Source organism: Xyrauchen texanus, chromosome 18 (assembly GCF_025860055.1).
Source record: "Xyrauchen texanus isolate HMW12.3.18 chromosome 18, RBS_HiC_50CHRs, whole genome shotgun sequence".
Lineage (NCBI taxonomy): Eukaryota > Metazoa > Chordata > Actinopteri > Cypriniformes > Catostomidae > Xyrauchen > Xyrauchen texanus.
In genome coordinates this window covers 28,034,005-28,060,048 of record NC_068293.1, presented here as the reverse complement: position 1 = coordinate 28,060,048, position 26,044 = coordinate 28,034,005, and the positions used below count along the sequence as shown (strand labels likewise).

Genomic DNA, 26,044 nt, shown 5'->3' with positions numbered 1-26,044 from the left:
GACACACAGGAGCTGTGTATTTGAGTGTGTCTGTACACGGTCACGGGGAATCCGTGGGAGCACAAACTCCGCCCACGCTATGAACATCTCCAGGGGCGAGCGCGTGCGTGCGTGTGGGGGTTTGCCTTCCACTCGACTTGTGTCAGATCGAGCATAGACTGCACTGAGCAAACCACTATAGAGCTGCCCTTGACCATGTAACAGCGCACTGCAGTTTACAGGATATTAATGAACGCTGCGGCAGGTAGGATATCAGTTTTCTATGTTGATGTGTTTTTTTCTTCCTCTGAATGTTTTCTTATTGCTGTCCCGCATCACGGTTGTTGAGAGCATAAGGAGAAGGTGAGATAATTAATTTGAGGAAGCAGGAACTTAAGCACCCCGTCTAATATTTGTAGGATAGCTATATTTGTATAAAGTCTGTACATCGGTACAGATCATCTTTAAACATTCTAAAACACACAAAAGTCAGTATTAGAAGATATTCATTTGACAGTGAAGCCTGTTATTTCCTGCTGTTTTTGTGGCATTACATGTAATGTCGTCTCACCAGGTGTTTAAACAGGTGCAATGCAGCAGCATTTGTTTTCCCTGAGGTTGCCTAAAGTCGTTTTCATATTTGCTTAGGCAGTATTTGTTCAAAATTCAAAGGTGTCACCATGATTATTGGTTTGAGAGTATAAGAACATCTCTATTTGTTGATTTTCATTGCACATACATGTAAATGTGCCAATAGGAGAGAGGGGCTAGCTGTCACGCTTTTTTGAATATTTCTCAGGTAAGGTTTATTTTGAAAGTCAATTTTTGTATAGCCACATACCTTAAACAAGTCTGAGTGACAAACAGAAAAAAAATGCTGAACATTTCACCCACAATATGTTGTCACACTAAAAAGGGTTAATTGTAACAACAACATCCTGCTGTTTATTGACTCTGATTTGAGAAATCCTTTTTGAAAATATGAAATACGATGTACCGTAATAACAAGCCAACATCTACAACATACATTATCTCAGTTTAAATTGTTTTATAGGCTATGTAAAGGTTTTCCAGTGCAATTTAAACAATAAGCTACACAAAACAATTCATGAAGCAGCGAAAATGGAAAAGGTAACATGAAAAATATCAAATCACTGTTTTGGCCATCAGAAAACTAAATGAGATAATTTGGCCCCGAAATCATGTGGGACACCCTCCCTCCCTCCCGACATGACATTTAGTTTTTTATTTTAATTTTACTTCCATCCTTCCATTATTTGTTTCAGTGTGTTATTTTGTTCTAGTTTTACTTGTTTACACCATAGCTATTAAAGAAATATGATGGTATTAGAATTTGAGTTTGGAGGATAAATTGACCAAACATAAGCTAATTAATGACAGCATTGAGCTAGTAGGTGTTCGAAACCAACATTCAAATCAACAGCTAGAGGAAATATGCATTTGAGTAATTGGAATTTTTGTTATTAAGATATAGCCTTAATTGTGACATCTTGGTCTTCCTAATATGTCTATTAAAGCATATCTGACACAAAAAGACAAGCGAATATATTTTTACTAGAACACATTTGTATGGTAAAGGATTCTGTGAGATGTTCTGTAAAATTCTCATTCAAATGAGCAGTTAAGCTTTATGTACTTTCTATGCACACTCTGTGGATTTATCCTTTAGTATAAAATTAAGCGGAAAGCTGTCTAGATTTATTCTGATGAATGATATGGTAAAATTAAATGATACACTGGCTTCCTGCTATGTTAAGGTGGTGATATGTTGACTCACATTAATGTAATTAATGCTGTGTTAAAGTGCTAATTTTACACTGAGAACCACAACCCTTAATCATTTCATACATACCGTCACATATGTGACAGTTAATAACTGGGCCCTGCAGAGTAGTGTCACACATATGTGTTTCTGCAACAGTCAGTTACGTTACAAGCTGCCAGATTCAAATAGGCTTTCACGCCGACACAGGCTACGCTGGCCAAGCGTCTGTTATTTATATTTGCTCAAACAGTCACTCATACAGTCTTTTAAACCACAGAATATGTTTATTTTATATACATACATCCAAAAAGTTTACAGCTCTTATATGTACAGTCAATACATCAAATGCAATCTTCCTCTGATGCGTACTGCAATTTGTTTACATTAGTAGCAGTTGCCATTAGTCAAACAAACAGCTACTCAAAGAATATAATCAAGCACATAATGTTTATTTTATAATTCCTTTTGAGATACAATGTTCTGGATTGATTTGGCTTTTGTATTTTTTAAGCCCAGAAATATTTGTGTACTCAATTTTCTGAAGTGTATCTGTGACTAATGGGACTATTCTGCAATTGCCTAAAGTATTATATTGCTCTACAAAGGTAGATACTTTTCTATCAGGCATTAAAAAACTGAATAAAGGCTGAGCTTATACATTTATTTTACCATCTCTACTTCCCTGTTAATTTATTATTCAATTTAACAATCTCTACATCAGGGGTCTGTTTTAATATATATTAAAAAAAAGATTACAAAGCATGAGAGATTACTTATTTTTTTCTAAAACATTACCTGTTTACATGCTAAAAGGGTCATGATGCTGGTCTCCTCGATGGTTTGACTTACAGCACACAACTGAATAACACAGGCTACATGACTATGATAAATGATTACTGAAAGAGTTAGATTAACATACAGGAGCGAAGGGACTTCAACATTTCTAAATTGCACAAATAAAAAATACATACACATATTCGTCTCTGGCTTGCTTTTGCTTGCATGTCAATGTAATTTAATTACTGAGAAGGTTTACCTGCAAAGTAGCACCAAACATCACAAGCAGCCTCAAGAATGGACACAGAGTAGCCGTATAATACTTTTCCTTGAGTAGAATATTGCACTACAGATCGGTAAGTTTGTTCAAAGGGGAAAGCCAGATAAAAAAAGTGCACTCTCTTGCATGGTTGCCAGATTGTACAAAATAAGTATAACATTAGGCAGAATATTTTCAATTTGCACAAGTATAAATCTCAAACTGGGGGTGTTTCGTCTCTTATCTGGCAACCCTGAGCATGTTAAACACTTGTGGAGATGTGTTAGGTCCCAATACAAGTTAACTGAAATATCCAATGAAAAAAAGAATTGAAAAAAAACACTTTTACGTTAAATGGCCACATTAAACCATGTGGAGGGTCTGATCTGGCCCAGGGGCCGTATATTGCCCATGTCTGGTCTACAATCTGCCCTGCTGTACCGGCTGTACAGTGTCACGTGCAAAAATAAGTCACTCCAGGGGGCACTGACAAAACACTGTTTTGTAAAAAAATCTGTTTTCAGAATTATTAGTGAAGTGCACAGTACATCTATGCCAGTATTCTGTAATTGTATTATATAGAGTGGAACAATCTGTGTCCACTTGTGAAAATGCTTCTATTTAAAATTTTTGTAATTTAATACAGTTTTTAAATACAATAAAATAATAATAATAATAATAATAATAATAATAATTAAAAACACATAAAAAATTATAATTTTAAGATTTAGGCATTTCAGTTTTAAAATTAAATTGATTGATCTTTTACAAAATCAAATCAAATATTTTTTTTATTAAATTAATTCATTTTATTAATTTGTGTTAAAAAATACAATACAATACATTTGGGTTAAATGTAAAAATGCATTTTTCTTTATTTTGTTTTCTCCCTTTTTCTCCCCAATTTGGAATGCCCAATTGACAATGTGCAGTAAGTCCTCATGGTGGTGTAGTGACTCAAGTCTCGAGGTTCGAATCTCAGTTGCCTCCACTTCTGAGACTGTCAGTCTGCGCATCTTACCATGTGGCTTGTTGTGCACGTTACCGTGGAGATGTAGCATGTGTGGAGGCCCATGCTATTCTCTGTGGTATCCACGCACAACTCACCACGCGCCCCACCGAGAACGAGAATCACATTATACCACGAGGAGGTTATCCCATTTGACTCTACCATCTTTAGCAACCGGGCCAATTTGGTTGCTTAGGAGACCTGGCTGGAGTCAATCAGCACGCCCTGGATTTGAACTCGTGACTCCAAGGGTGTTGGTAGTCAGCGTCAATACTCGCTGAGCTACCCAGGCCCCCAAATTCACAAAAAATTACGAATTTCTTATAATTGGTATGTCCTTGCTGCATTCATGACAGCATGCACTTGAACTCACATGTTTGTGCAAAACCTATTGTTCCATGTTATCCAACATGATTTAAGAATGTTTCAAAAATAATATTTTGTGCTTCAGTGAAAGCAATGTAATCTGATAATCTGAGCAAATATTGTCAGTCACAAATGTGCTTACACTCAGAAAAAATTTACTAAAAAAGCCACACTGTATATATTGGCATTATACCTTTGCTCTTTATAGAGACAGTTATCCACTACTGCAAAACCCACCTTGATTGACCACTACTATGCTTACTAACCAATACCTATTTGTGGTTTACTAATCTACATTTCATATCTCAGTGTCCTTTTATATTATGTTAATGCAGCCTCTCTAAAAGGCATAAAATATGCATGAGTCTAATGTCCATTATGCCAGGTGTTGCTGGCGAATGTGTCTCCATTATTAGAGGAGTAATTACTGTAAACTGAGAGTCTGGACTGGCAGCTTGTTGACTTGGTCCTTCAAGGTTAAGCCATTGAACTACATTTCCCATGGTTCTTGAAACATGCTTGTCAATTCTTAGTCTTGTCTGGTGTCTTTATGTTCATTAGAGCCAGAGCATCGTGTCTTTTAATTAGTCTGTGTATGCAGTGGATCAGAGTAGCCTACGTTATGCTATTTAAAAGGATAGAAACTTCATTTACTCACCCTGTACAATGTATGGAAAAGAGTGGCGACAACATTCTGCTAAATGTTTCCTTTTTGTGTTTCATGGGAAAAGAAAGTCATGTGAGTTTGGAAAAACATGAAGTTGAGTAAATAATGACTTTCGAATTTCCAATTTGGTTTAACTATATCCTTTTAAACATCTATAGGAATGTTCAAGCTGCATAACATCAGAGAGAACTGTGTTAGGGTGTGTTTACTCAGGGCAGTATGCACACTTCAGTGTGTGTACTTAAGGTGGGATCCAGGGAGACACCTTCTGTAACTGGAGGAATTTTATATTATTATTATTATTATTGAAGCTAAAAGCATTTTTACTGTTTTACATTTAAACACTAATAACTGCCTGAAGATAACAGTAAGCGCAAGAGGAGAATTTTTAATTAGTTGTGGCAGACATCGCTGCTCATGCTGCCTTCTTCCCCGGCTAAGATACTCAAGTTGCACTTCCAATGATGATGATGTGTGTGTGTGTGTGTATGTGTGTGTGCCCCTGTAAACAGTGCTTGCATGGAAAATTTGAATACATTTTGCTTTACGACTTCTTGGTGAGTCACACACTAAATGCCAAAGGAACCTCAGTAACACATAAAGACACTAACAGTCTCACACACACGTGCACACACAGCAATTCAGCTGAAAGCAAATTCCCTAATATACTTTTTTTGCTGCTTGAAAACCTAAGAAATAGTTTGTCATAATTTCTAAGTGTGAATGATGGTGTGAAAAACAGCTTTCAAAAGTTCTGATTATGTATCAGACATAGTGTATCATATTGTGTCAGACAGACAACATAATGCAAGTGCACACACATACACACACGCATTGTCCTCCCCATTTGACACTCACTATCAATCTCTAAAACTAAGATAAAAAAAAACATAACCACACACACATGCTGTATATACTATGTGTGAACCCAGATCATACAACCAAATTGCACAGGGCATTGAACATGATATATCAGTGCTCTAAGAGGAAATGGAAGTCCTCTACAGATCTGTATTCAGGCCAGTGCATTGCTTCAGTCCTCATGGGGCTTACAAGCAAACCGACTGAACGTGACTGAAATGATTATGGATTAGAGCTGGCACTCTTCATGAATAAGGTACAAATTGGTGTCCCATTACTTTTTGTAAAGACACTATGAAATAAAAATTGGTGTTGAGTGACTTGTTTTTAGACATTCCTAATACAGTAGTCTATGAACTTTGAGGCCATCTTAATAGTGTACCCACAAACATTGACAAAATTATCTTTTTAGCATATATTTAGTATTAAATATTAGTATTTAATTATATATAAAAATATCATTTTGTCAATGTTTGTGGGTACACTAGTTTTAAGATGGCCTCAAAATTAATAATTTTTTCAACATTCAAAAATGTTCATGACTAAACTTACTAGACAGATTTTTGTCCAATCAGATGCTCTCTAGCTCCCTAATTCCACCTGCAAATTGACCAACAAGTAGAATATCATGGTTTATATCAGTGACAAAAAAGGATGAGCCCTTTTAAATGTCCCATCCAAAATGCAGTATACATTTTAATTATGAATTATCTTGATTCCAAAAACATAACATTTAGCTGTGTCTCATAATTTTGGATGAGGCAGGCGAGGATTAAGGATCTAAATGCAGCTTTAATTACAAAAGTAACTCAGAATATAAAGAAACAAGGCACAGGAACAATGTGGCACAGGAACAAAGTAACACATGCAAAGGCTGACAAAGAAACCTGGGCAAACAAGGGCATAAATACACAAGGGAACGAGGAACACCTGAGGAAACAATTAGAGTTAACCAATCATAAAATGAAGGTACAAAGGACTACAAGAATTTCTCAAAGCGGAACTAAACAAGAATTTCACCATAAAAGTCTTGTCAAAAACAGGGATTACATGACACATACAGTAATATCCCCTTATTAAAATGTATATATACCATAAAACTGTGTTGCCAGAGAAGTAACATCATTTGGACCCTTTCTTCAACATGGTGGGAAGACAAATAAATAATCTAATTTTAGCCAAATTGTACATTCAATCCTGCTACCAAGGTAATTGTTAGAAAAATTACTATTCTACTACTATAATTACTATAATACAATAATGAAAAAAATGTAATGAGTCATTTTCTTCATTTTATGGGAAATCAATTACTACAAGCCAAATTTGTTTCCAAACTAGTTACTCTTTAAATGTTTGACTGTTAAATCTAGGGAAACCCTCTTACACATAATTAATTAGTTTTATTTTAGTAGAACTTTTAACCTAGTATTTCTATAATATGTTTATGCATTTGTAACTGGTCCTGCTTGACCTGCTCTGAATGGGATTCGAACCAGTATCCCCAGCATGTGAGGCGGGCGTGCTAACGAGGAGGCTAAAGGCTACAGCTTCTAGTATCAGTCGCTAGTGCGCTTCTTGATGCCAGGGGAGTGAGGTTTACTGGCTACTGCTACATATTTTTTCAAGAACTGCCAGGTTTTAGTTTCAGTCCCAAGTAAGCCTAACATACAGTGAATACTGTCCTGCTCTTTTTACTTTGTCTTGTGCTACTGTGGCACTTCACCTCAGATTGCTGCTGGCAGACTGCCACTTCAATTAGTGTATTGTCACTTTATATAAAAAGCTAAATGTGACTAACTAGCTTCTGTTTGGCTGAGCGTTCATACTGACATCTGGTCTGTCGGTCCATTCGCCAAGCACATAATAAGGACCATAATAATCCATAAAGTCCACCATGCTGAACCAGAAGTGTGCTTTACATGTATGTGCTCTAATAAATGCCTTTTTAAAATGCTTTCTTTTCAACAATTAGATCTTGTTCTTGGTTAATAATATTTGGCTATGCACCTTTTGTAATAAGAGGTAAAAAATAAATAAAAAAGTACTCACAAACTGTCATGATTATTAAATTTTTTGTCTTATCATATATTTGTCCCTATTTTTCCCTCTAGCTATAATCTTAGTCAAGGTTTGGGGGGCATAATTTAGTTTTGAGTTCTGAATGTTCCTGTATGTTTTTATTAGGTTACAATAAACCTACATTTCAAAAGATCAAGGAAAAAATCTATTTGTCATAATTTGACCCCTTTTACTTCATAAGACATGAGTCATCATTTACCATAAATACTGAAAATATCAGACCTAAATTATGCTGATTGATCACTAATCATAGTTGCTAATTGAATTACTGTATGACTGCAGCATTTCTACAGGTGAAAATATTAACAATGCACTGACCACAAGACCGGCCACAGTCTCTGAGAGACCAGGCAGATGACCTTTCTGGGGATATGTTGATGAACGGAAGCAATCCTTCACTCTTACAGAGGATTCAAGCTGCATTCATGAAGTATTGTTCTGATTGGTCTGCAGCCAGCTTGATTGGCCGAGTGTTTGTTTGAGCTCTGTGAGCAGTTCTTTAAATGGTCATGGCAAAGAAGGCTGAGTCCCTAAATCTGTCCTTCCTCCTGGAGCACGAAAGGCAGATGATCCTCAGTGTCCTCCAGAAAGACGAGAAGCTCCGGAAACGAGAGGAGAAACGCATCAGGTAGCGTCTTCCATTCAATCACTATATGCTCCTGTAACTCTGTATTGTAAATTCTGCTGTGGTACTGTTGTATCAAGATAAACACAGCAGCAGTTTTAATCGTGATTTGGATTTGTGTCTGCCTTCCTGGCTAAGGCTGATGGATGAATAATTCGTGATTATTTTCCACACACCTTCTGAGCAACTCTCCTATGCAACAAGAAATCTTTAGTGGTGCTTTCTATTACTATTATTATTGCACATACTTTCGATTAAGTGTTAGATCTAAAATCCCTGAGTATTAAACTTTGCTGTATACCTTGTCCAGCACCGTTTGTGCTATGGAAACAAGGTGGGTTTCTAGATAAAATTGCAACTTAAGTTTTTAAGATCATCTTAACTAAAGTTGTTTGTTATTTTATGATGGAGTAGTGCCTGTTTCCCAAACCAACATGTAGATCGCTCGTTATTAAGTAGAACTTAGGTTCTTTGTTATGGGAGCTGTCTGCCCAATATGTCCAGGAGTTTGTCTTCTAAACATGAAAATAGAAAATACATTTATATAACTTATTAAATATCAATTTGTCTTTGAGAGACTGTGAGATGCAAAAAATTATTTTGTTGATGTCGCACGTAATGGACTTACGAGTGGTTCAAAGCTCTTGTTACTTTATGAAATTTTTTACGTACTGCTTAGATAACTATATTTTTCAGAAACATGTCGTAGAGATTAAAGGAATAGTTCACCCACATATTTTAATTCTCATTATTTGCTTACCCTCATGCTATCCAAGATGTGTTTGAATTGTTGTTGAGATAGAGATCTATATTTAAGTAATTTTTTACTTTCAATCTCCACTTTCACTTTAACATTCTTCTTCTTTTGTTTTTGGCAATTACAAATCACCTACTGGGCAGGGAGGAGAATTTAGTGAAAAAAAAATACTTAAATAATGATCTGTTTCTCACCCACATTACCATATCACTTTCAAAGACATGGATTCAATCAAATGGATTACTTTTATGCTGCCTTTATGTGTTTTTTTGGATCTTACAAATTTTGGTATCCATTCACTTGCATTTTATGGACCAACAGAGCTGAAATATTCTTCTAGAAAACTTTGTTTGTGTTCAGCAGAAGAAATAAAGTCATTTCACATCTGTAATGGCATGAGGGTGAGTAAATGATTAGAGAATAAACATTTCCTGGTGAACTATACCTTTAAGTACCACTTAAGTGCGTCTAACAGTCTACTTAGTGCTTTGGGAAACCAAAAAATATACTTTGTTGATTTGCTAAAAAAAAACACTGTAAAATTAAGAAATTAATCCAAGTTAAAGGAAACCAATATTCACTTTAAAAGATGAAGAGGTCAAAATATTGTATTAATCCATTTGTTTATGCTAGTTTTTGTGTCTCAACAGGAAATTGAAAAATGAACTTGTGGAGCTGAAGCGAGCTGGGCAGCGTAGTTCGGTGGATCAGCGTGAGTGTGCTGTATGTCTGCGAGCTCTGGGTCTCATCCTTCAGAGGGGGAATGTGTGTACCAAATGTCATCGGCGTGTCTGCAATTTCTGCACTGCTATGCCTCCGGGCAGCAACCAATGCAAATGCACCATGTGTGCAAAGACTGCGTGAGTCACACACAACATCTAAACACTCTCTGGAATGAAATGGAGATAAGAGACTCTCATTTATCAGTTAACTTTTATTTTATGGCTTAATAATATCACAGAGTCACCCTGACCACAAAACCCATGGTCATGTGAAATCCTGAAATATCAGGGAATTTTAAAATTGTGATTTCCAATGTGTCCAGCCAGGTCTCCTAAGCAACCAAATTGGCCCAGTTGTTTCGGAGGGTAGAGTCACATGGGGTAACCTCCTTGTGGTCGCTATATTGTGTGGTTCTCACTCTCTGTGGGGCGCATGGTGAGTTGTGTGTGGATGCCGCGGAGAATAGCGTGAAGCCTCCACACACGCTATGTCTCCATGGTAACGCGCTGCCGCTAACACAAGCCACGTGATAAGATGCGTGGATTGACAGCCTCAGATGCGGAGGCAACTATGATTCGTCCTACACCACCATGAGGACTTGGAGCACATTGGGAATTTGGGCATTCCAAATTGGGGAGAAAAGGGGGAGAAAAAAAAAAAATCTAAATAAATTGTGATTTCCAATTTTTTTATGGAAATTAAAACATTCTTAAAAAGTCATGGAATGATCTACAGTCAGTAGAGTTTTTTATTTATTTATTTTTTTGTGTCCTTATCCAGTTATCATAAAGAGCTTTAAAAGTCATAGAAAGTAATTGGTCGAAAAAAGTGAGAACCCTGATATTAAAGACCCCATTACACCAAAAAAAAAAAGTTTTGTAGCTTTAAGTACATGTCTGCTTTAAGGTCATTGCTATGGCAGAACAAACAGATATACTGTATATAGTACATTCCAAATGTACAGTCCTAAAGGCTTTTAGCTGTTTTTAACTTCCTGTTTCAAGAGGAAATGCATGAAGACAGTAAAGAAAATTAGGTTTGTCAATCCATTTCATGGAGTCTTTAATATGAACCAATGAAGCTGCAATTGCCACGTCTATAATTGGTGTTTACATTGTGTTTCCTGTGTGGGAATGGCTGTTTTAGGGAGCTGAAGGTAGTTACAGGGGAATGGTTTTTGGAAGAGAGGTCTAAAAGGTTTCAACATGCCAGTGTACCCAGCAGTGATGTAGTCAAACAAACTATCCTCAGCAGTCCTCTAGGTAAGACCAACTCACAGGCTCTTTAATTCTTTCTTTCTCTTTTTTTATCTGTAATGTGGATAAAGCAGTTTTAAGATGGAGCAAATTGTTTTTAATTAAAGATTATATTTTATTCTGGCTCAAATCACTGCATTTGCAATGAACTGCAGTAAACTATAGAACACATATTCAGAAATATACAATATGAAGCAAGCTTGATTGCAGATAAAATTGCATCAGTTTGATTTGTATCTAATGAATGTCTGTTTTTTATTGTGGAGATGGAGGCTCCACCCACAGACCCCCTCCTCCCTTAGAGCTGGAGAGATCAGCCACGCCCAAGTCTGAGATATCAGCCTCACCCCAATTCCATAAAAGCCCAGGGAAAAAGAGAAAAGGGTGAGGGGTGTCATTTGTTGTCCATTGAATGTGTGCTATAGTATGGCTATGTTCGGAATAGTGTATTAATATACTACGCTTACTTTTTCTGTTTTATGTACAGTAGTATATACAGTATACTGTGCAAATTTTCAGTATGAATGAAAATGGATGAGCTACAGGTTCTACATATGCCATTAGGTGCAGTGTTCAACAGAGCACAATGTGTATGACTGCAAAGCACTCAACTTGATCTTCAATTTCCAGTGTTACAAATAAACCTAGAGTCATATCATCTGCAATTTTTTTACTTCTCATCATTTAACCAAACTGCATTAAATGTTTACACAAAACTAGATAAAAAATGCAAATAAATGTTTTTATTTCCAAGAATGATAACTGAATGCCACTCTTTGAATTACACATACAATGTAATGAGGTTATGTCTATAAAGCTCACTATTGATTATTTTTGCATAATGCATACTGTTAACATGTCTTTTTTTTGTTTTAAATAGTAAGCATTATAGTATACAGTTCTGTAGGATCTCATTCTAAACATAGGAGTGGGATTCTATATTCTTCTCATTATGACTGTGTCTGTGTATTAGTAAAAGAGCAGTCACAGTGGAATCGTCAGGGTTACCAACAGTACCCAATAATGCACAAATGAAACTGACCCAAACGGAGGCAAGAAACAGGGTAATACATGAGAGCACATTTGCATTCCTATTTACAGACATATGTTTTAAGAAATATTCCGGGTTCAATACAAACCAAGCTCAATCAACAGCATTTGTGGCATAATGTTGATTACCACAAATATTATTTTCGACACCTCTCTCCTTTTCTTTAGAAAAAACTCAAATCCAGGTTATGGTAAAACACTCACAATAGAAGTGAATGGGGCCGATTTTTGTGGGGTTTGAACGCAGAAATGTTAAACTTATAATTTTATAAACGCAGTTACATGAATTCTTCTGTTAAAACTCGTAAATTATTTGAGCTGTAAAGTTGTTTAAATCTTAATTTCTGCGGGATTACAGGGTTCATGGAGTTATGTCATCATGGCAAATTAAAAGTTGTTAAAAAGCACTAAAATCATGTTGACCTGCATATTGTGGCATGGCTATACTTGTGGAACTGACTTCTATTGTAAGTGCCTCACTGTGACCCAGATTATTGCTTTTTTCAAAGAAAAGCAGGGATAATTCAAAATCAATTTATGTGGAAATCAACATTATGCCACAAATGCCATTGATTGAGCTTAACTTGTATCGAAACCGGAATGTTCCTTTATGCGTGACAAGACAGTAATGTTGAATTCTGTTTGTGTGTGTTTGTTCAGCCGGATGGGGCAGAGAGTGTGTCTAGTATACAAAGTAGGGACAGCGTTTCTGAGAAGATGGCTGATGGGTGGAGACAAACAGACTCTAGTACACCCTCCATTGCTGTATCCAGATCCTCCCTCTCATCAGGTATCACCATGGCAACAATTTGACATATATACCATTGCTGTAAATGACACCAGTGAAGATAGTTGCCTGCACAATTGTCCATATATAGGTATGGAAACTCACAAATTAGATCTTTTTTTTTATCAGATTTCTTTCTCCTTGACCACAGTGACATGGAGAGCAAATGAAGATGCTCACTGTAGTTTTCTGCTTCTCAGATTTTCCAAGATACCAAAGTCTGTAATCAAAAATCAGAGATTTCAATATGAACTTCTTATCAAACTCTTACAAGACTAAATTATCTGATCTATTCACATTCACTTTAAAGCTCTAAATACTTTCTGTATGTCAACAAATGTTGCATTTATGTCTACATTGTTAAATTTAGGAGAAACATGGTTGAAAATTAAATATTACTCCATTTATTCTCTTGAGGTCTGAAAGAGCAACCCTGATTTTATTCTCTGGGTATATATCAGTTTACTGTAATGTTTTGCATATTAAAGCTTAAAGCAATTAATCAGATGCCCTTAGAAGAATAACATAATTCAATATATATAAAATAGTCATTGAGGTCATACAAAAACATTGAGGTGGTTAAGAACAGCACACACTCTTTCTCTCACTGTCTCTCTCTCCAATCACAGACCGCAGTCGCTCAGAGGTTGACCTCAGTAATGCTGGAGAGGGGTTCAGTGAAGACCCGTTGATAAGCCGGTGTCGCTCAGTTCCAGGACTGAATGATGGGGTTAGATTTCAGCCACAATCTATTCAACCATTTCTCACCTGAATCTTACACACACAATTTTGCCCTGTGTGTAAGATATTGTATTTATTTCTGGTTGGGGTGGAAATAAGAGTCAGCCTTCTGTTATGTTATTTTCTGATGTCAGCTCACTGTGAAGTGATCACATAACCCTTCGATGCAAGAGTCATTAAATCACAAAGGAAAAAAAGATCTAAATGTTACTATTTACACAAAAACAAGAATTTAAGTATTTCTAATCTATTTTTTTTATCTACAAAAGGATGAATGGTAGATAATGGTAAATATTCTATAGATCCTTCATGCATTATCAATAATAAAACACAATGGCATATGAAGAGGGCAAACGAGGGCAAACGACAGAATTATTGGTAAAGGTCAATGTAATAACCCATGATGGTTTAGATATAACACACTTTGAATGGTTTTCTGAAGATATGTGCACTGTGTGGACCATGCAAAGAGAAACCAGTGATATTGCAATATGATCTTGTTGGAAATCGTCTTGTTAGTTCTAAATTTTCTGCACTCAAATTCGGCCTGATGCACCAAATTCAAGACAAGCACCAGCCTGCAAAAAATGTTCATGCCCCAGAAATCATCCACGCTGTGCCTTTTACGTCATGTTCTCTTTGATCTCCGGCTAGCGAGATACTACATTTGTAAAGTACTAAGTGAAGGAATGCTGTTTGGTCTCAGTACTGTTAGGATTTCAATGTTTTTCCAGAAGTACTGACCGTTTACGGGAAATCATCCATACACCGATCAGCCACAACATTAAAACATTAAAAGTGATTTGGACTGTGCCATGATTGTTGGTGCTAGATGGGCTGGTTTGAGTATTTCTGTAACTGCTGGTCTCCTGGGATTTTCACAAACGCAGTGCGCAGTGCGTTGTGCAGAGGTACGCATACACTCGACTGTTTTCCAACTTCGGCCACTGGGGACAGTTCTGAAATTCGGAAAGCAAAGACCAAATTTAGCAGACAAAATATTTGAACATCCTGTCGCCGATTTCCCACAAGATTAGTCTGGTTATTGTTTGAGTTTTCTGAGTGTGATATTCACTGAATTAGTGTTTTTGCTGTAGGACTCGGATGAGGACATTGATGCTTTGTTATCAGCACACTACAAAACCAACCGGAGCATCTGCAGTGCGCAGTCAATGGTATAATGATTTACACATACAAAAAAACACACTTCCCACAATCAAAGGCACTGTTCTATGATGTGTTTTGTTACAATTCATGTTTACCAGGCCTGTACAAATGTCTAATAGGAACAAACTGTGTATTTATTAATTTGTGTGTTGTATGTGTGCATTGTACAAACTTACATTTGTGTCTCTTTTGGATATTAATTTTTCCTTCAGGCAAAATCTCCAGTTACATTAGCTCACTTCATTTACTGACACGCCTGGCAGACCTGTGCATCCAGTTATAATGCAGGCTCTCACATACACACAATTTAGCAAAGATAAAACATGCATTACCAAGCGAAAGTACATTCTAGTCATATTTAGCCTTTTCTTGGCCACACATACATACACAGGTGGTGCATTGAGACACAACAAAGAGAGATAATTAAGCTGAACAAGAAGATGAGTGGCCTCTTTCAAAACAGCTGACATAACTCGACGCTCAGACACAGACTCTAAGAGCTAGATGAGTCATTTTGCCACACCAGCAGATGTGAAGAGTGTGATGAAGAGAGATTGAAAGTAAAAGGAAAGAAACTACACTGCAAAAAATAGTTTTTCTTGTTTTCAGTTAAATCTAAAAAGAATTTGTGAACATTAAGCTTAAAACAAATCTGCCAGTGGTTAAGGAAAATAAACGGTTGTTTTTAAAATAAATAATAGTTTTTCTTTTGGATTAAGTTTATTTTTCTTACCCCACTGGCAAATAGTTTTTCATTGTGTTAAAGGTGCACTCAGTCATTTTTTTCCTCACTTAAAAAGTTTTACTTCTAAAGAAATTAATAGTAATTTTGAAACATGTACCAAATCATGACCACTCATGTGAGAGGAAGAGTTCAGTCATATCAGTACCCTTATAAAAGCTCTTTTATTCTACATGGAGGAGGGGCGCCTCATGGGGGCAGCCATGCTTGCATCACATAACTGGCATACTACTACTCGCTTAACCTCAGTAGCTGCCCGGTTTTTGGACTCTTTCTTGGATTTAATTAATCCTGGCTTAGTGTATAACTACTACACTACTGCATAGTGAATTTCTACAATGGCATTGGTAACTGAAAACTACTGCGATTGAATAATACAGCATCCCGGCCACTAGGTGTCAGTGTGAGCCATACTTTGACATACTTAAAAAAAATTACTTGTTGCACCTTTAAGCATAAACATCATTAATGTTGTTAGATTTTTCTGAAAATAAGATTTATTGTCTTGTCAGTTTGCTTGCCAAGTTAATGTATCTTTAGGATGTTCAGATATTTTTATTGGAAAAGAAGACAAATAATAAATAATAAGAAACTGTGTAGACAGGCTTTCACTGAATGCAAAGAAAAGTCACACTGTCACAGAAAGAGGGAAAATTTCACACAAAATGTAAATGCTGCCATCATCTTCTCACCTTCATGGTATTTTAAACGTCAAACTTTTTTTTTTCTCCATGGAACACAAAAGGGTATGTTATAGAGATTTTTACGCTGCTCTTTTCCAAACAATAAAAAATGTATGGTTACTGGGGCTATCAAGCTCCAAAAATGTCAAAACAGAACCACAAAAGTACCAAAAAAGTAGTTATTTCAACTCATGAACTACAATTCCAGGTCTTCTGAAGTACAGTGCAATTGCACAATAGCTTTGTGGGAGGAACAGACAAAAATGTAAGTCTTTATTCACTGAAAATGTTCTTCTTTGCCATAGCTCTCAAAACAAATTTATGTTTGCATGCATTTAATATGAATATGATTTGACATCAAACACCATTGGTTCTTAAGCGTCTCATAACCACAGTTTTGAAGACTGAGATATGAGAGCTTCGGCAAGATTTTTGTGAATAATGACTTAAAATTAGGTCTGTTTTTCATGCAAAGCTTTTGTATGATTTTAGATAACTTGGGATATAGTTGTATGGACACTAAATATTTCATGATTCTTTTTTTTTGTGTCATTTATGGAGCCTGTCAGCCTCAATCATTTCCGTTGTATGGAAAAGACTTATGTGAACATTTTGCCTAAAATCTTTTGTTTTTCACTAAAGAGATAAAGTCATATAGACTTTAAAACAACATAATGGCGAATAAATTATTTTTGGGTGAACTATTGCTTTAAGCAACAACACATAATCAAAAGTGCAAAAGCTCTTTCCTGGCCTCAGCAGTCTCTATTCTTTCACACAATCCATGTTTTACTTATTCTTTACTTCTCTTCTCTGCTTTTTTCAACCGCTTTCCCAGCTTTGCCTTTGTGCTATCAATTTTCTCTCTTTCTTTCTACTGTCTTCTTTATTCTAGTCTTCCACACCTACCTTGGAGAAAAAGTGGGGCTTCCTTAATGTCCCTGACTCAGATGCTGATACTGTGAGTGTTCTCTATCTGTCTGTCTGTCACACCGTTTGCTTCTACTCTTCGTCTCTGAACCACTGAAGAGACTCACATACCTAGACTCAAACGCAAGCTTGTAAAAGATGCACAGCCTAACACTCTCGCTGTGTGCTCCTCAGACCAGCATCAACAGTATGATTAGCGTCTACAGTGAGACGGGGGACTATGGCAACATACGGGTTTCCGGGGAGATCCTGCTCAACATCACCTATAGCTATAAAACAGGAGCACTCAATGTTCTCGTCCGTGAGTGCCGCTGCCTAGCAACCGGGGATGAGAGGAGACAGCGCACAGATCCGTAAGACCACACACGTACAGTACATACCCTCTACTAAACTCTTTACTTAAAGCCCTGGCAGAGCATTAGATGCTTAGATGAATAATTGTTAGGCCAGAATATAATAACTAATTGTTAGTGATTAACATCATTTTTGTTTTTATGTATTTAAGAATAATTAACCAAAATGCATGCTTATTTTGACAGCCCTAATAATAATACTAAGCATTGTGTGCATGTGTGTCTTGCAGCTATGTTAAAACTTATCTCCTGCCAGATAAGTCCCGTCAAAGCAAGAGGAAAACCAGCATCAAAAACAACACCACTAACCCAGTGTTCAGTGAAAACCTGAGGGTAAGAGGAGGTGTCTCTCTGCATTACAAGCTTTTGTATCAGGATGGATCTGTGAATGAGATATTGATCTAGAAGACACTCATCGGTCTCTGTCTTTGTGCAGTACGTGGTCAGTCACTCTCAGCTGGAGATGCGCACTCTGCAGGTGTCTGTGTGGCATCATGATCGCTTTGGACACAACAACTTCCTGGGGAGACAGAGCTGACCTTTGACTCCTGGGAGTTTGACACTCAGATAGAGGAGTGGTTCACCCTGCAGCCCAGGGTAAGATAAATACAAACAAACACACACACACACACACACACACACACACACACACACATGTTGTGTTTCCATGTTTTATGGGGACTTTCCATAGACATAATGGTTTTTATACTGTACAAACTTTATATTCTATCCCCTAAACCTAACCCTACCCCTAAACCTAAACCTCACAGAAAACTTTCTGCATTTTTACATTTTCAAAAAACATCATTTAGTATGATTTATAAGCTGTTTTCCTCATGGGGACCGACAAAATGTCCCCACAAGGTCAAAAATTTCGGGTTTTACTATCCTTATGGGGACATTTGGTCCCCACAAAGTGATAAATACACGCTCACACACACACACACACACACACACACACACACACATGAAAATGCTTTGTTTACATAAAAATCACAATTATATGACATGATTCAAAAATGTTGGGAACATTACATATCAAGAGAATATTGTCATACTGTTAAAACCAGCTTACCTCTAAAAATATGACAGTTAACACATTACTGTGGAGGTAACAGCATCTTTTGCATATGCCATAAACTGCCTAAAACTGCAGACTCTGGGAAGGTTTTTACTCTTTAAGTCATAAATGAAAAATTGTATTGTTTGTGTAAGTGTCCCATTTGGTATTGTTGGTGGCAGTTCCAATGCGTGAGATTGAAAAATGTGTTTATGTGGGTTGTGTACATTTATACTGAATTGTGTGTGTGTGCATGTGCGTGTGTGTGTTTCAGAATGAATCTTATGTAGATTCAGTGATGCATTATAAAGGGGAACTGACAGTGGTTTTGAAGTACATTCCTGCAGAGAGAAATGTCTCTCTTCCTCTGGACCAAGTGCAAGGTATGATTTATATAAATTATCTAATTTCTCCCTCTGTTCATTATTGTGAAAGAATATGAACTACGTTGGTTGGTTTCTAATGAATGGTCAGAACTATTGGAAAGGCATTGAAATACAGCTCAAGTCCAAGTCCAAGCTACAAGTCCAAGCTTAGAGTGAATTCCATTTTCCATTTTGAAGTGAAATTTCTTTTACACATTTGTTTATTATGGTTATTTGTGTATATATATGTATATATATATATATATATATATATATATATATATATATATATAGAATATCAACAAATTAGCAATTTTATTAGCAGCTCTTTCAAGCTTCTTGTTTTTGCTTACTTTTTAAATGAACAGAATGTATGATCAAGCTCTCTCTCTCTTCATGTATTTCTGTCCATCTCAGTGAAAAAGGGATTTCTGAAAGGAAAGAAGACCATCACTCTTCCTAAGGGAGGAATGGTGGAGCTGCTGGTGAAAGAGGCCAAACACCTGACAGCTGTCAAAGGAGGGTCCTCTGATCCTTTCGTCAAAGGGTGAGCAGACCGCTTTGCTGTGATTCATCATTTACAAACTCATAACAGACTCACACGCCTGTTTGTTTGTGTATCAGATACCTGCTGCCTGATGACAAGAAAAACACGAAGCACAAGACAGCCGTGGTAAAGCGCACAGTGAGCCCTCGCTGGAATCACACCTTCACCTACTGCGGCCTGCAGCACAGCGATCTGGACAGCGTGTGTCTGGAACTGACCGTGTGGGACAGAGAACCATTTGCCAGCAACGTCTTCTTGGGTGGGGTGCGACTCGGCGCAGGGACAGGTGAGCCCCTCTCTTTATCGCTCTACTGTTTGTCAGTTCATTCATTAGGAATACACCGTATGTTCATCAGACATTTAAAGTAGTCATTTTGACATATATGCCAACATTTTTCTCATCAAAGATGCATAAAGCATTACTTTGTGCACATTTTATATTCATTCTAAATAAATGTACTATTACAAATAAGTTTATTGATTAGCTCCTTTGTTCTTTTTCTTAGTTCCATTCATTTCTTTACTCACTCAAAAGTAATTTCTTTAAGTTTGATGATGTATTAAAAGGGCTCTTTTCTACTTTTTGTATTATTTATAATAATGTTTTATTCCACTTAGAATGTTAGTTAAGGTCTTTATATTTCTATTTTCCTACTTAACATTTGAGAATGTGAAGTGAGCTTTGGTAAGGTGCTATATGAATAAAACTTATTATTATTTCTAGTAAATGTGGACATTTATATATTTATGTCACTTTTGCAGCTTAGTTTCCATAAATGGCCTGGGTGGACTGAGGAGGGAGCATTGCATTGTGAACTAAAATACTATGTTTACATATAGACTTACCTCTTTTATTTGAAAAGAGTCAAAAAGATCCTGTTTTCCATAGCCAGGAACTCCCAAGTTTGGGTTTTGCACACAGAGCAGGTAACTTGCCTGTTTCTGACCTGCAGGTCTGAGTTATGAGAAGGAAGTGGATTGGAATGATTCCTACGGGGAGGAGCAGCGGTTATGGCAACGCATGATTGACAACCCAGAAGTCCCGCAAGAGTGTACACTAATGCTGCGATCCAGCATGGCTAGAAGAAAGACATAGACAAAAAAAAAAGACAAAAAAACAAAACAAAAAGAATAGAGTAAAAAGGAAGAAGAGAGTGTTTCCCTGGCAATACACATCAAATCTGATTACCTTTAGCCCCTTGCAAGTGCTCTTAATGTGCTTTGGCATTACACACATTACACATTTTCATTCTAACGTGCATATGCACGCTAAATTATCCAAACACATCTGTTACATAGAAATGTACACTGATACAGTATATGCCTCTAAAACACTCGACTCCAACCCAGGTGTGACAGGCACATGAATTGCACATGAGGACTAAAAAGAGCACATTGAAAATTATCAACAATCCAAGGTCACATTTTGTTCTAAACGAACATAGCACAAAGCACTTCTTCAGCAAAGAAAAAAGAAAAGAATAATTTGCACAAATCAAGCTTTTCAGTTTGTAGTCCTATAACCTGGATGAGAACATGGGTTCCCTCAATAATTTCCAATGGGTTTTTAGAGTAGTTTTTGTTAATAACAATAACTTGTTGTCAGTGTTTTAAAAGCACTCAACACTTTTCAAATTCATGTTTGTGGTATGACCACGTGTTATGCGTATTATACGTATTAGAAAAAAAAACTTTAAATAAACCTGAAATAATATTAAAGGTGCACTCCCCATTAAAAAAATAAATGAATTGTAATTTTGAATCATTTGTATAAAATCATGACCACTCACATGATATGAGGACCAGGACCAGTGACCTTATAAAAGTTTTTTTACTGCACATGGACCAGGGGCGCCCTCATGGGGGCTGCCATTTTATAATCACATGACCAGTTGAATACTTCTCACTTAATCTCAGTAACCATCTTGTTATTGGACATTTTCATTCGTGAATTAAATGAATCATGGCTGTTTGTGAAGAGTGAATTTCTAAAATGGCATCTGTAACTGAAAACTATTGATTGTGAATTATGCTGCATCCACACCACTAGGTGTCACTGTAAGTCCAAGGTGACAAACATAAAGTAACTTGAGTGCACCTTAATAACCACAGACCTTATTTTACTTATATTGAAAACTGTTATTCTAAAACCCCTTTAGAAATACCTGAGTGAACCCATGCTGAATTATCCTTCTGGGTTAGCCTACAAATTTACGTCATGACTGAACAGCTCTATAGCATTTGCACACAACCGTAGCACATGGCGAACTCATGAAGAACAGCACATACTGGCTTTCTATAAGCACATGTATACTGACATGCAGAGTGTAAAGATATCCTGGTGTGTTATAGATAACCTCAATTATGTCTATACAATTTCTTAGCTAGTCTTACTAAACAATCTAAAAAAGGTGTTACATTTAACATTTAAAGGGACACTGTAATTCATTATCATGAAGTAGATTTGCATATACCCCAGAAAATCCCTTTGTTTGCGAGCAAAAAAAATAGTGTTTTTTTTTTTATTATTATTGTAGAGAGATTGACATTTTTTTCTTTTAACTTTACCATGCTACCTGGATGTTTAATAAAGACCAATCACTATTCAGCATGCAAATATTACGAAGACAACATTGCTGGCAGTTAGATTCTATTGAAAATTATTCTAACAATGGTACTGGGAGATTGTCAAGGTACATAATTTGTTCAAATGTATAATTTTACAAAAGGCAAACATACAGAGCAGACCTAAATCTAAAATATTCTACTTAATAAAGTTTGAAGGAAATCTGTAAGTAGTTGGAGCTGAATCTATTGCAGGGAAATGGACAGAACAAGAATGTGTTTATTAGCATTATAATACATGCAGTGCTCGCAAATCGCATACATATATATATATATATATATATATGCACATGCACTATAGAAGCACAACACCAAGAGCCCAGTAATGAGCCTGATGTCACTGTGTGGTCTCCGTGAATAATGTGTACAGCCCCTCTTTATACCATTACTCTTGTTAGCATCAGTTACAATCAAGTATACTAGACCTTATATGACAAATTACAAAGAATCAAATAGCAGGCGTTATAACAAATTTTGTGGCATGTATTAGGCGTTATCAATGTCAAAATGTGACCTCCATGTGTTAAGTGTTATAAACAATGCCCAATATTGTCTAAAGCTGTTTCATTCACAGCATATTCAGTGTATGTGTGCAGTATCCAATTTCATCAGGAAGACTGTGCTTATCTGTGACTATCAAACATGTTCTGTACTGTACTTTATCACCTTCAGAAATAGAATAAACTAGTATTTACTGAGGTTGCCTTCAAAGATTCCTTCCTTTTTCTGTCTACTAAGCGAAAAACTCAATGTTTATGCTGTGTGTGTGTGTGTGTGTTTGGCTGGCCACAATACAATATAAATCTTGTGTTGCGGTTACCCTTCACAATTGTTTTAAGCTCAAAGCTTTGTCTGGGATGATAACATTATCACAAGTTAATATATATATATATATCATTTTTATTTCTTTGTAGTAGTAGTAGTAGTAGTAGTATTTTGGGTACACATTAAATATATTTGGGTCAATGACAAAAAAGAATGTCCAATAGTTTAAAATGCATGTTAGTCATAGAAAGTTTATAGAAATGTGTATTCAAATTGGCTACAAACTTTTTAAAAACATTTTAAACAAAAGTTTTGAGATTAATTTAACATTAAATATGTGTGAGTGAACTCACTTGCAAACCAATGTATTTTTTGCACATATGTAAAGTTTTCTAACCTTGCAAAGGCATAAAAAGTTCAAATGATCAGTTATTTTGGCTTAGTGTCCTTAACACAAAAAATGGCTTCCTGCATGTTGGTTCTGCCAGAGTTTCATTTGGCCTACACGAGGTTATCAAATATTAATCGTGTTTTACTATATAATCATATAAAACATAACTGCTTAACTAATTATATTTCATATAATTTTGTAAAGAACTACGCCAGTATAATACATTTTTTAAAGAATTCCATACCTTTAGTGACACTTGTTTTTTCTAATCTTAGGACACTTATATTTTGTTTGTTATGCCCCACAAAAAAAAAAAAAAAAATCACAATATTAGTAAAAAAAAAAAAAAACAATAGAAGAGCTTTATTCACATTGCTGCCTATGAATATCATTTTAATGTCTTTTTGAATAAATTAACAGGCCCAGAAAAAAATAAGCATCACTACATTACCCAAATGTTGTCCTGATGACTATAAATCAAAGTATTTAAAATAGGTACAAGTATACATTTTTGAAAGAATTTTTTTTGCATATTTATTTAATAAACCAGACCAAGCTAAAAACCAAGATAAATATGACAGGCATTTTAAGAAATCTGAGTCCAATACTCTCAATTGTCAATCATTAAAAAGGCCTTTATTACATTAAAGGGTTAGTTTAGCAGAACCAAAATGAAGATTTTTACAAGCCTATTTCAGCTCTGTTTGTTCATAAAATGCAAGTAAACGGGTGCCATTTGTCCAAAAGGCATATATAGGCAACATAAAAGTAATCCACACGACTCCAGTCAATCAATCAATGTCTTCTGAAGCAAATTGATGAGTTTGTGTAAAAAATACATTTATAATTAAAACTTCAGCGATGTAAGCATTATGGTGTGTACATGCAAGAAGTTGGATGCAATGCTTTGTAAACAACAAAGTAGGGGTGTTCGAGTTCCAAGTATTTTGGAGTTGACTCCAATTCCCAACACAAGACATTGACAAGACAAACTAGGAGAATCCACTTCTCCAACCACTGTCCCTTGCATTTATGTAATGCTACACAAGCTTCTGAAAGTTTTAAAATCTCACACCCTTTCTCTTTGAAAGCATGCACTTTATCTCTCACTCAAACACGCATGATGAATGAGGTGATGTCTGCAGATGATTTAATTGGTTCCAATCACAATGCCCTGTTCGTAAAGTTACGGAGTCGAACAAAAGAATCTTTTCCTGTATCAGAGTCGACTCCGATTCTAGGACAAGTCACAGTCGAGGAATCGACTCTTTTGGAGTCGACTCTCCATCACTTCAACAAAGGAATGAATGTCATGCGAGAGTTAGTTCATTTGAAACAGCAATACAGCGCTGAGTGGAAGCAACGATTTAAAGGAAAATAATTGACTTTTTAATTATCGATTTGCTACAGAAGTCATTAATTGATCAACTGGAGTCATGTGGATTACTTTTATGCTGCCTAAATATGCATTTTGGACCGTAAAATAGCCAGCAGACTGTTGGCACCCATTGTATGGACAAACTGAGCTGAAATCTGCTTATATAAATTTCACTTAAAGGTAAGTAAATCATGAGAAAATTTGAATTTCTGGGTGAACTAACCCTTTAAGAAGGCATTGGTAGTACTTCTATAGAAAAGTGGACTTCACTCAGACATAAATAGAGACAAATAAAAAAAGACAAACAACAGAGATTCACTCATGCATTTGTGTTAAGAGATGTGTTGTGCATATGTGTTTTCAATATAAGAGTTAGCAGCTCTATCCAGACTCGCGTAGTTTGGTTAGCCTTATACCCAGTACAAAAGAATAAGGAACTGTGTGTGTGTGTGTGTGTGTGTGTGTCTAGCAGCCATGCCCAGCCTCTTTCTGTAGCATGGCCTCCTCAGTGCGCAAAGGAAATGTATCAATGGTGGTGAAGATCTCTGCTGCTGTAATTGGGAAAGTGTAGCGTTGCTTATCCACACCCTGTTTGTCCAACAGCACCATGTTAAATGAGTTCTGAGACAGCTGCAGCAGTAACCTATACAAAAGCAAACAAAACACACCCAAATTCAGTCCATATTCAGTTATAATCTTACAGAAAGATGCCGCATATTGCTTTTTGTTTACTGTTGGGAGAAATTCACAACAACAAGCACTATAATCAAGCTACTGGACTGCAGTAATTAAAGTACCTGAGTTGTAGAGCAAGTCCTGGAGGGATGAGTCTATGTCTAATGCGGCCAATCTGAGCAGGATACACCCCAACCAACTCGATCACTGTCACATGCCTCATATCCAGACCACACTGTGCATGCTAAATCACATACACATCAATTATTCAATTTATACATTTATACATGTGCATGGTATAAGCTGCATTTATCACATTTTCTAATCACCATTTTGGCTTTTTTTTTCACTTTTATTCCAGACAATTAGTGGTTTGTTTGACTGTTTAGATAAAGAGTTTTTTAATGTTGAAATTGGGAGTTTTGTGGCTTTTAAACGATGTCTGTTAGCTTTGAGACCCTCTACATGCCAGTGTACTCCCAAACGTCAACAAACTACACTTTTAGCAGATGTAGACAGTTACAGGAATATTTCAGGTTCAATACAAGTTACTCTTAATCGACAGCATTTGTGGCAGAATGTTTATTACCACAATAATTGATTTCAACTTGTCTCAATCTGTAAACCTTAAAAAACTCACA

The 26,044-nt window shown here is 36.2% G+C and overlaps 2 protein-coding genes across 3 annotated transcripts in view; one reads left to right on the top strand and one right to left on the bottom strand.

Moving 5' to 3' along the window:
- Positions 1-148: 148 nt before the first annotated feature.
- LOC127659034 (synaptotagmin-like protein 5) lies at positions 149-23,703 on the top strand. Its single transcript, XM_052148656.1, is given in 18 exon segments — positions 149-244; positions 8,066-8,411; positions 9,816-10,025; positions 11,035-11,150; positions 11,411-11,528; positions 12,118-12,208; positions 12,855-12,984; positions 13,611-13,711; positions 14,820-14,897; positions 17,210-17,275; positions 17,419-17,597; positions 17,828-17,930; positions 18,034-18,115; positions 18,118-18,194; positions 18,932-19,040; positions 19,440-19,569; positions 19,647-19,855; positions 20,523-23,703. Coding segments are annotated over 17 exon segments (2,067 nt in total). The 5' UTR covers positions 149-244; positions 8,066-8,286; the 3' UTR covers positions 20,666-23,703.
- srpx (sushi-repeat containing protein X-linked) overlaps positions 23,695-26,044 on the bottom strand; it is a 14,870-nt gene continuing 12,520 nt past the window's right edge. Inside the window, exons 8-9 of one of the 2 annotated variants that reach the window (XM_052148659.1) lie at positions 25,526-25,647; positions 23,695-25,371 (exon numbers count right to left, since the gene is read on the bottom strand). In XM_052148659.1, the coding sequence (XP_052004619.1) occupies positions 25,194-25,371; positions 25,526-25,647 (300 nt within the window). In that variant the 3' untranslated portion in view covers positions 23,695-25,193. The remainder of the gene's footprint in view (positions 25,372-25,525; positions 25,648-26,044) is intronic. The other variant, XM_052148658.1, reaches the window with a different exon arrangement.